Raw genomic sequence first — 12,629 nt, forward strand, 5'->3', positions numbered from 1 at the left:
ATCTCCACACAGCTATGCAGTTTACTGGTCTTAGTTCATTAACTATCAGTTAATCAAATCTGTTCTGAGGAAGACAAAAGAATTTTGCATGGTGCTTGGAGCTCCATGGAGACATAGAGGGATATAAATGCAACAAACGCATAAATATTACTAATCCATTATTTACTCTTCATTAAGTAAATAGAATCATTCTCAGTAGACAACTTCCCAGCAGAAGGGAAGCTCATTCCTGATTTCCATCTAGTGTGAGAATTTTCTTTTTCTTTTTACTTTTCATATCTGGATCTCAATTCAGTTATTAGTCTCTAAGAAAACTTACCTTTAAGACTACTTTTTTTTTTTTAAATCAGATTTAGGCTCAATAAGTCAGGGTACATATAACACACTCCATGTACCCATTTGTCTTTTTGTCCTTCCCTTTTTTATACAAGTAGTAAAACAAATCATAAAGTTAAGGTCAGCATTATGGTTAATAGATTTAGATAATTTGAAATGCTAGCCCCTGATCATGCAGTTCAGAAGTAACAGACTGTGGTTAACTGTGGCATCCACTTTCTTCCTAATTTGTGTATGCAGAGTAACAGCAAACAAGCAATGAGTACTTGTGCACAATATTTGCATTTCAGTTTAAGTAGTGTTAAAATATTGCAAATGTTTTAATTTATTTGCTGATTTTACATTTATGATGCTGATTTTTATATATAAATTTACTGTCAGCTGCTTTGAGAGCTTATGTTCTGGTATTATGCATTTTTTGTGCTAATTTTTTGTACTAATTTTAATTATGGTGGATGCTGTCTTGGAAGTTCAGTTTGAAAGATGAGATAGAAATATAAATTCAATATAGCCTTTATTTAAATCTTATAGAATTCCAGAAGGTTGGTTACACCGGATTTCTCTTAGCCAATGCCATGCTAATTCTTCCTCAAATCCAATTCTTTTATAAACTAATTCTTGCCTTATTGTTTTCTATTATTGTTTTCAGTACATATTTTAGAATAACTACACTGTACATTAATTACACACTTGAGTTCTTTGAGAATCTCAAATAAGTGCCTCATGGACCAGCTGCTTTGTTAATTTTTTTCAATTAGCGATAGAATTTCATCTGTTCTCACCTTTATTTTCCTTAATTGTATCATCTAGTTATCAAACATTTTGTTTACTTTAAGCTACAGTGTATATGTGGTAAAAAGGTAAAGGTTTCCCTTGACGTAAAGTCCAGTCGAATCCGACTCTAGGGGGCGGTGCTCATCTCCGTTTCTAAGCCTTGGAGCCGGCGTTGTCATAGACACTTCCGGGTCATGTGGCCAGCATGACGACTCGGAACGCCGTTACCTTCCCGCCGAAGCGGTACCTATTGATCTACTCACATTTGCATGTTTTCGAACTGCTAGGTGAGCAGGAGCTGGGACTAGCAACGGGAGCTCACCCCGCCGCGCGGTTTCGAACCGCCGACCTTCCGATCGGCAGCTCAGCGGTTTAACCCGCAGCGCCACCGCGTCCCATGTATATGTGGTATGTAATAAGAAAATATTATAAATAGTTATGCATTTGTGATTCAAGTCCAACAGCATAACTCAATAATGGAACATCAGTAAGGAATATGATCGTTTCTCATTCACTCTTTATGAGAAATAAAGTTTCCATTATATCAAAAGATTTTATAAATATAAACATAACTTATTGTATTATATTATACTATGCTATATTTATTATATTTTAGTTTGGTGTAGTAGAAGCCAAACTACTCATGAAAAAGTGATATAGCATCTTTAGTTCCAAAGATGGAACTATTTGATATTGGTGCCTAAGTATGTATTTGAATGCTGATTCTAGGAACAAGCCTAACCAAATTAAAATCTGATTAATTAATTTTTCTTTGCTGTATAAATGGGGCTTCCACATAGATAACCCACTTGTACTGTACAACAAGCGTGCCAAGTCTCAGAAAGAAGCATAGAATTTAGTATCTCCAGATAACTCTTAAGAAGCTCAACCACATTTCTCAATCATCTCTTCATTTTAGAGATCATTTGTAAATTATACCTGCAACAGAATTTTCGTAAGCAGAGTTGGTAACTGGATCGAAAGTACTGGAAGAAGATTGTGAACATGTTCCAGGAATGTAACATGGATGCTGCAAAGTATCTCCAGTGCTGTAAATTATCTTATTAGAATCTAAGTATGATGAAAACACACACAAAAGCCATCAGGCAGGGTTCGGTTCACTATCCTAAATTATTACATTCTAAAATGTTTAACTGTATATTACGTACAAATATATCGTGAATTTAAACTAGCATAAGCTATAGCATAAGCTAATACTAATCAATCACATTCATGACAAATTCTTAGCACCTAAGCATGCTAGGGAAGGAAAGAGTTTTAAATTGTTAAGAAAATGATTTGGAGATTGCTGTAAACCACTTTGAGGTTTTGAATGTAAGACTATAAATGCTCTTAACAAATAAAAAATAAGAAAAAAGTACTATTTCAATTAGTGAAAATTTATTAAATACTAATGCTAAAACACTAAGCTGTAACTAGCTGTGAAACACAATTATTAAGATACATCGACATTCATCTAATTTAATCAACAAACTCTTAATCCTTATTTGATATTTCTGAATTACATTTTAGCATTCCAGAAAACTTAGATTAACCAATTATTTTTGGAACTAGAAAGATAATCTTAATATACATTCTAAACTTCATGTACAGCAATCCTTTTTATTCCTTCTTTCATCCCATCTTCTTTCATGTCTATCAACCTTTATTTTAGCATTCTCAATCATTTATTATTCTTCAAATGTACCTTTACAAATGTCAGTGTGTACAGTACTCTATCACCTGTCCAAGCATCAGGGTATACTTTGTGTAAAATCTAAGGACTTTACAATTTTAAAAAACCAGAATCTTGATACAACGTATTAAATCTGTCAAATATTTGAAGTAATACTAATCAGAATAATGTATAAACAGATCAGAATCTGCTCACCACTTTCCAAGACAATTTGTTGGTCAGTAAGGTGGTAGGCCAAATAGGGATACACTGTAAGAAGACAATTCTCTGCTGTTGCAGACACTTGAAGTGAGAATCTACAAATAGAGTAACTTTCTTTAAATATATAGTTTAATATTTCCTAGCCATTAGCAGAATTATACAATTAAATTCTTAGTTTCTTCACTGTCCTCGCCTCCATGCAAAACTGCATACACTGTATTACCTGTATACATACCAAAACGTTTGCAAGTAAATAAAAATGGTTGTCTCCAGTACTTTTACAACAGATTGTCATTCTGGGAAGGAGGAAAACTGTTCACTGTGGAATGTCAAGTTATTAGGGTATTGTAAATCAATTGAATAGCTGGAAGCTGGGAGACCAAAACTGCTTTTCACTGTATTTTAAGTTTAATATTTTTTTGAAGAAACTGGAATACTATATGGTACTGCCTCTTTTGATCAAATCTCTTTCAAATATGTGTATCTGCCCTATAACTGATTTCCTTGCACTAACAACTACAACTACAGTTCAATTTATGCATACCAGTAACAGTGACAAATCTTGACAATCTTGTATTTACTTTTTGATCCTGGATATCCCTAATGGTAAAGTTTTATTACACTAATCATTCAATTGAAAGCTCAAATGGAGTTTGTATCTAGGCCACTATTGCCAGTTCATTCTGACTCAGGCCTGTTATATCACAGAAGAGAATGAACAATTCCCCTCATATATTTCTTTCTATACACTAACTTTTGAACACAGAATCCATGGAAGATGGTAAATGCTGACAATCTTCTAAAGAAAGTACTATTATACTATTTCTTTTATACTAGCCAATAATTGTTAGTATCTTAGCAATAATATATGGGTACATAAAACATTTCAAATTATGCATGTAATATCATATAGAAATAGGTAAAAATATGTTGAGGCCTGTCAATGTCTTAAGTTACTTCAGTATCTAAAAAGCCATATTCTAGCTACCTGTTTCTTTCTTCATCAACAAAAAATAGATTCTTCAAAAAAGACAATGGCTTTGAAGAAATGAAATTGACATGGCAGCTGAACCCAATACTGTTTCCTTCTGGTGTTATTTCAATCTTATTGCCATCTGGAAAATCCACAGTTAAGGGATGAGTCTGTTCAGCACTGGTACCACCACCACCATCATAATCTCCAGAGTCAAGTTCTGGAATTTCAACTTGTAAAACTGATGGCCTGTTAAAACCAAGGCAGTAAGACATGAAATTTCAAAATAACAGGACTTTAAAATAGTAGTTTTCAGAGGAAAGACACACAGTAAAATGTAAGTTATCAACCAAGGATGCTCTGTTAAAATAGCTAGATCTAAAGGAAAGTTACTGAAGGTTATATTTAACATTATGCATTTTTAATTATACTTTCATATTTCTAACTTCCTAAGCAGTAAAATATAAAATGAAATAGCCTACATGGTGCAATAAAAAAATAAGCTAATTTTCTTTTGTTGGGTCCAAATGCCAATTACTTAAATTAGTTTGGAAATCTATTCAATGTTTGGCCCAAAGAACAACTTTTGATGTGGTCAAGGTCTTGAATTATATTCAATGGGCTTGTTTTCCTCCTTATTGAATGGTGCAATTCCACATGCTTTAAGAAACTTAGGTTCAAAGTCCAAAAAAACATGCAAAATGAGCGAATCATTCTTTGAATCCCTTCTGTTCCAACATCTAAGAAATAAAGTAATTGGCCTAAATATATAGAAACAGAAATGAAATATATAGGGCCAGTTATTGGAAGGATCACCTATCTCCCATGGTTTCTACCCCTCCAAGTAAAATTAGGCAGAATTGGATCACTCTGGGTTCCCCTCAATCAAACAATGCCATCCATCGAGACACAGGAAGTGTGCCTCCTCTGTCAAGGTTCCTGCCCTATGGAACATCCCCACCACTACTAGGGATCCATTTGGTTTCCATTGTGATGATATTCTGAGTGCCTTTAAAAACTCGGCTGTTCTCTCTGATGGTTGCATTTTATGTTATAGAGAGTGTGTTTGTCCAGACACATAGCATTTTCTTCTTTCATTGTTTTCTATTTTGGGGGGTAAGCCACCTAGAGATGTTCTGGAATCAGGTGGCATCTAAATCTGATAAATAAATCAGTGTAATTTAGTGAATATAAGTAACCCAGGTCATTTTCCTTGGGTTTCCAAGGAAAGCAAATAGATTCAGTACTGTGATTGAAATAGAAGTTAGGAATGGCACTGAGCAGTCTGTCACAGATGTTAATATAGTTATTTATCTGTATTTAAGGAAAATACTAAGACACTAATAATATACTGTACGTACTGCTAAATCATTCCTTTAAGCATTATGAAATTTCAAATAAAGACAACTGACAATGCTTAGTAGAAAATAATTAACAATGTGGCGAAGTAAAATAAGAAAAAATGGAAATTGTATTAAGAGAAGCCAAACCTCAACCATGTGTTTCAATCACATCAATAATACTTCTTACAAAGGAGTCAGAAAAGGAACAAGCTTAACAAAAAGTGTTGTATTGGACAGCCTAGAATTCCCTAACAGATGTTTCTTTGCTTCATTGACCCAAGAAGGTAATTATTGTTTCCAAAATGTCATTTGGGGACACTATCATTCACTAAAGCCCAAACAATTACTCACAAGTTTTGAAGATGCCATAGCATTTGTAAGATGCCTACTTAATCACTTTCTTTATATCTTATGAAATAAGCTTTATATGGGTTTGGGGTTGCCTGTGTGTGCTGGTGGTAGAGTGGAAGGGCAATTTGTAGAAGCTGAGGATTCATTCTAGTGTGCACCTGATGCAACTTATACAAGACAATAACAGACCTATGGATTCTTCAAAAGGAGTTTTGACACACCTAATGTCCTTCTGGCTATACCTAGCTATTCCCTAAAAAAGCATTAAGCATGTCAATACTGTGCTGAAGCTTTGGTTATACCAAAAGTTAGTGGCCACTATAACTGGCAGTATATAAGCAGGAGGCCTGAACTATTTAGTCAGTATCACCTGCCCATCACACTGCAGAACTTTCTCTTTAGCCCACCTTAATGTCTTGCCCTTTGCATTATTGGAAGGAAGATATAACAATATTCCTTTTTTGCAGATCAGAATTTTCCCTGTACTCTGGAGGAACCTGAGATCTTAGCCCACATACTCCTTTGATGCCCCTTTTACAGTAACTTACACTCTACCCTTATACTTTCACTTGCAAACAAAACTTTTTACCTTGAGAACAATCTCATTTGTTCCTTGCTGTCATAACAGAACCCTAACACCACCAGGAGATTTGTAAAATTTCTCTCAGCAGCCATGTACAATTATATTTTGTTCTTCCAAGTTTCTTACATTGTGTCTGAGTTTTTTCTCCTGTCACAGATATCACTGATCAATATATGATTTTACTTATACACATTTACATACACACAATTTCACTCAATAGTCTAATTTTTAGAAAGTAGAATTTCAGCATTTTACTCTTAAACTACTTTTATTAATTCAGTATTGTTTTTATCACTTTTAATATCCTGTTATCTGTACTTACTGTGCTGTTTTGGATTTATTTTGTTTTTTCATGCCTTCAAGTTAGTGTTGACTGCTGCCAACTTCCTGGACAAGTCCCTGCAGTTTTCTTGGCAAGATTTCAGGAGTGGTTTGCCACTGCCTGCTTCCTAGGGCTGAGAGTGTGTGACTGGCCCAGCGTTACCCAGCTGGCTTTGTGCCTAAGGTGGGACTAGAACTCACAGTCTCCCAGTTTCTAGCCTGATCCCTTAACCACTACACCAAACTGGCTCTCTACTATACTGTACTAAAGGTCATATGCATTCGTGTTAATATCTAAGAAATGTTTTAGACTTGAAGGCATTTTTATTATTGTCCTCTCCATTTATTTATTTATTTGATTGATTGATTTAGTTTCACCCAACTCCAGAACAACTTCAAGCAGCTCACAATGTAAGAAACAAAATAAAAAATGTAAGATAAATAACAAACTAAAAAAGAACAGAACAAGATGAATTTGATTGACAACACAAACAATATATACAACCAAGATATGGTTTCCTATGTCATGGCTTCCTGCACTTTGTTCTTTTATTCTTTTTATGCAGTCAGTTGTTTAATTTGCTCAACACTGACGTAACAAAGATTATCTATCAATGGTTAGTGCTAAAAGTAACAAAGAATACCTGACCCAACCATTATGTTAAAAAATTACACTATATGGCATCCTAGTACCTAATCTGTGTGATATAGTAATACAAAGGATAATTCACTTGCAGATTAATATATAATAAATATAAATAATCTAAGATTTATAATAGATATGTTTTGTAGGTTGATGAGAAAAGGTGTAAAGTAGTTGAAATTCATTACTTGTTGCAATTATTGCTGTTGTTTCTATTATCAACTGCATAGATTCACCATCTGAAATGATACAGACAATAAACAATCACACTTAATGAAGAAGCTAAAATTTGAATTGTAAATTACCTTAAATAATCCTGGGGAATTATACAGACATCTGCTCCTGTTTTAACATTGAGAGGAACAGGAGTCAGTATCAAAAGTCGGGGTTCAAAGGTGATTTTCTGTGATTTCACTGTTCCAGATAAAGTGATTGTTCTATAAACAGGTATCTCATCATTTAAAAATACAGGCAGCTGAGCTGTGTATATTCCAGGACAATCTGAAGAAAAAAATGCAATTGACAATGTATATATTTCTTTGTAGAACAGACCAAATTGGTTTTATAAAAAGGAACATATTACTAAACCAAAACATGAGGATATAATATAGGACTGGAATTTCTGATCAGTTTTAACCATTTTTTTCTAGAAAAATATTTTAAAAGGTAATGTATGAATAGCTGTGAATATATTAATGATAAAATCCAGCAACGTATGAAATCCAATAACCAAGTTGGGGTTTGGTCTTCCAAGTTACCTCCCATCTTCCACAACAAACATAGTAGCCGTTATAGCAACAACACTTTTGTGCACATTACAAAGAACAGTTCCTCTGTTTATGGGTTTGATTGAGATACAATGATTCTCAGGTGAAAACCTAAGTTAGAAGCAGCTACATCCTATTTGGTCAGTAGCACCTAAGTAGTATTTCTGCTGTTCTTTAATATTCCTTTGCCTTTCATCTCTTCACTAACTAGGTCAGATTATTAATCCAGCTATGAAGCATCTATATAGTTAATTTTCGAATGCAAACACATCTAATGTTGCTCAAATTGTACATATCTGATAATGCAATGACATTTTGCCAGTAATGTTCCCTTAATATATCCTAAACACTTTCCATGGTGTTGCTCTCTATATAACAGAATGAAAAATAATCCAGTTTAAATAGAAAGGGCACTGACAGTATAGAACCTGTTATCTGAAACAGATTAACTGTACACAGAAAACAGAACTTGTAACTCCACTCCCAAATGTTTGTTTATAAATTTTTAAAAATTACATTATCACTCATTTTTATGAAGATGCCAAAGGATGCCATTATTATATTGATTTTATAGTTTACATAATTCTTATGTACATTATTCTTACATAATTCTTTTGTGCAGCCAGAGCAAATTTGGCCAATTTAAAATGTGATATATGCTAACATATACCTTATTTTCTTGTAAGATATTGATAAAGGTATAGTAATATACAAAGATATAAGATATATTAACATCACCAATATTATGCATGTTCACGCATTTCTTATATATATTAATGCACAATGGATATCATTTATAATCACTTATAACTGACAAAGGTTTGAACATAATTGTTCATAATGACCTATGGCAAATAAAAACGCCTCCATTCTAGACAGAAAATTGTCATAGAAGTTCATGTTTTGTTCACTTTTAGGCTACAAATTATGAACATTAATATCAGGTAGGCTATTTAAAAAGAAAAAAAAATAGTGTAGTTTTCTTGTGAGTTGTTGAATACCTCATTTAATCATTATGTCATTTACATTCATCTTGATACATAGTCAGATCCTGGGGCCAGCACCTCTGCAAATGTGTCCCATTTATACTTTTGATGTTATCTTCCTTTTTATCCGTAGCCCTTTCATTCTGACCTTTCCAGCATAAAGTAATAGAAAGTCTTAAGCGTAAGCAGGGAAAGTGTTCAGACTTATTATCACTTTATAGAATCTCTTCTGTCTAGCAGGTTATTGTTACATAGCAAGCTTTAGATTTGCTGGCTTTGATGAAATTTGAGAAGAAAATAAGGTAACCCTAGTTGTAAGATGTTGAATTTAACTTTATCGATGGCACAAAATTAATTTTGAAGACTTTCAGTGTATTAAAATGCTGTGTTAAATGTAGCCAAGTAGCACAGATAGCATCTAATAGATATTTCAGTGAAGTAGTCCTCAGAATTTTTACTTCACATCTTTCAGAGCTGTGTAATTCAAAATGGGACAACTGGAAGCCTTTATAAGTGCCAGGGCTACCAGCTGACCCACTGTGGATTCTTTACTTGGGGAAAGTAGCCCTGGCACTTATAAAGATTAACTTGTCACAAAAGATTCCATGGCAATTCATATTTTACAAGTTTAATCAGGAGGAGGAGGAGGAGGAGGAGGAATTAGAATAAGAGAAAGAAGCCTGGGAGATTAAAAGAGGTTTCTGATGCCTAAAGAACAGAGTACTGTATGTAGCGGATGGTTCTCTCCAGGAGCAGTACCTTAATGGCTGAGGGGACAGATTTACAACCACTCTCAAATCACAACCTGTTCCAGGATCTGAAGAAGAGCATTAATAGATGATTTTAGATATGAAGACACACATTTAATGATTTGAGACTCAAGCAGTCTAGAATTAAAGGTCAACATAAGGATCTTCAGTTGGATCAAAAACAAAATGGCAATCAACATAGTTCTTTCAAATCTGACAAGATACTGTATTTTCTCAACTGTTATTCTTGTTAAAATATGATAATCTTATTTTGTACTACATATCAAGGTGGTTATCATTTGTTGTTCCACATTATATCACTGTTGTTTACCATAAGCAACTTGGGTCCAGTAACAAAATAATTAATAAACCCCGGATTATTACCACGCCATTTCTATTCAGGAAAGCTAATTTACCAGCCTCCATGCTACTCAAGATAGTTGGGCCTCTAAGTGATCAGAATTTCAATGTAGTCACATAAACTTTCCAAAAGGATTCAGTTGCTTTAATATTTCAGGGAGGAAAAAGATAGACCCAAGTTCTTCAGCTTCTTTAAAGGGCCAAAGTGATATGTTCTTAGTGGTTTCATTTATCTATGCATTGGATAAGAAAGAAGTGCTGTTAGTCTTGGCAGCTGTTCCATCACATTCTCATCAACACCCTTGGGAAACAGCCTACTTCATGAGCTAATATGTTCTTGCACTAAAAATTCACAAAGTACTACAACTCTTTGCCTGTGTACAACCAACATTTCCACTATCAGAAAAATTAAATTGCCATGCATGCATGCACGCACACACACAAAAAAAGTGAGCCTTCCCATGGATGTGGCAACTTTAAATGCTTTGTTAAGCAGCTCTTCTGAATATTTGAACAGCCCTCTGTTCCATGTCCCTTCTTTCTGATTGTCACTCTTATCCACTGGGCTTGCTTTCTTTCCTGTTTTTTTTTCCCCTTGTAGAAAGTTATTTATTCCATCAACTCCTTTGGTAATGACTTTTTGTTGTTGTTGTTTGGTGTAATAAATCTTTTTGAAAAGCTGAAATCTGGCCACTCACTGTTGCAAACCTATTTTTTCTTCAAGCACCATTACAAACTTGTATAGTCTGCAAATATATGCCAAATTGTTTTCAAGAAAGAACAAAAACATACCACAAGTATTGCAGGTCATTATTGCCTTGTCATGTCCATTTATGTTCACCTCTGTTTCTTAAAGCACCATAGAAATGCTTTTATTTCTTGTTCCCATCTCAGCCTCTCATATTAGCCAAGCACACTGCTCACTTAGAGGAAAAAAAATGTTGAGGATCTCCTCTTTGAACACCATCACCAAATTCCTGTTGGCTGTCCTTGTTTGTTAGTTTAGTAAGCTCGTTCCATAGAAACAGCCAGCCTTATGTCCCTTCTACAGAGTCTTTGCCTCTTTTTACTCATTTGGAAGTAATAATTCAATCAGTCACAATGGGTAATCAATAATCCTTAGGACATACCCTTTGCAATCAGCAACTGAGCATACAGTATCTCAAAACTTAACAGTTTTTCAAATCATTCTCTCTACCTTGTGTTTTGATGAACCTCACTGCCAAATTCAACTATCCTATGTAAAACATTTTTTTAAAAAAATACATCTGCTTACCACTCTCACCACATGAAATCTGACTTTTAAAGTGAAGTCTTTTGACTGGGTTATATCTTTTAATGGAAAGTGTTACTCTCTTGTTAGTAAATTATCAAATTGCTGAATCTTCAAAAGAAGATAAATATATAACAAAACCACAATTTTCCTACTGAAGTTGTCAAAATCCTCTGCTATCTTGTTCAGTGCTTAAGGTAATGAAAAATCTCTTTGCAGAGTGGAAGGGCAAGAATTTTGTTCTAACTGTAACAATTCACAAAAAGAGGAATCACCCTAACGGCAAACTCAGGAACTCTGATGCCTTTCAGTCTTGTAGAAAAACAGTAATGTACCCCAGATTAAGAAAGTGATTTCCACATATGAAACAAAAATATTCAAAGAGATTAGAACTGGAAAATTAAATATGTCAATTTATGATTCAAGCAGTTAAAAGTGGAATGTTTAGATATCAGTTTCTAGCTTCAATATGAATATCATTACTTGGTTCATTTTCCAAACTGACTGGCTTCTTTAACATAGCTTCTAAAAAACTTCCTTGTGCTTAATTATATTAATCACTATATGAATATACGGTAATTAGTTTGAGATATTTCCATGAATCATATACAAATCTGCATAAAAATCTTCATTCACATCTGACATTTGTAAAGAGTTCCATTATTGTATGGAAAAGAATTTGCAGCTGTAGTATCTCTATGTATTTTGAATATACTTACATTTCAGTACTTATATTGTGCACACACAGTGTCAGTTCTAAAGATCAGAATTCTGTAAGTAACTACTAGACAACCCTGACCTGTTGGGTCATCGTTTCAAAGATATTTCCTTACCTAAACAAATAAACAGAATGACCATGGGCAAAAAACCAGTGGGAGTGGGAGCGATCTCTGACTTGCTGCTGGCTTCCCCACTGACTTTGCTTATGGGAAGCTGGTAGAAAGCATCAAAAATCCACCCTCCCCCCTTCCTTCCTTCTATTTCTTCCCTCCCTCATCTTCTTCCTTTCTTTCCTGCTTCCTTCCTTTCTTCCTTCCTTCCGTTCTTCCTTCCCTCCCTCCCTCCCTCCCTTCCTTCTTTCCATCCTCCCTCGCTCCCTCTCTCCCTTCCTTTCCTCCTTCCTCCCTCTTTTCTTACTTCCTTTCTTCCTTCCCTCCCTCCCTCCTTCCTTCCTTACATATAATACAAGCTTCCACCACATGCCCTCCCCTCATGACCCCTCACCTCCTGCTGTGCGGCCCGGTTGCTAACAGGCCACAGATCAGTACTGGTC

General features: G+C 34.6%; 1 protein-coding gene across 1 annotated transcript in view; it reads right to left on the bottom strand.

Annotated features, from left to right (window-relative positions):
• The window catches only part of CFAP47 (cilia and flagella associated protein 47), a 230,371-nt gene that overhangs the window by 169,854 nt on the left and 47,888 nt on the right, over positions 1-12,629 (bottom strand). The window contains exons 26-29 of the mRNA XM_063304691.1: positions 7,527-7,722; positions 3,996-4,229; positions 3,002-3,102; positions 2,050-2,181 (exon numbers count right to left, since the gene is read on the bottom strand). Coding sequence (XP_063160761.1) covers positions 2,050-2,181; positions 3,002-3,102; positions 3,996-4,229; positions 7,527-7,722 — 663 coding nt within the window. The remainder of the gene's footprint in view (positions 1-2,049; positions 2,182-3,001; positions 3,103-3,995; positions 4,230-7,526; positions 7,723-12,629) is intronic.

The sequence above is a fragment of the Candoia aspera genome, chromosome 5 (assembly GCF_035149785.1).
Source record: "Candoia aspera isolate rCanAsp1 chromosome 5, rCanAsp1.hap2, whole genome shotgun sequence".
Lineage (NCBI taxonomy): Eukaryota > Metazoa > Chordata > Lepidosauria > Squamata > Boidae > Candoia > Candoia aspera.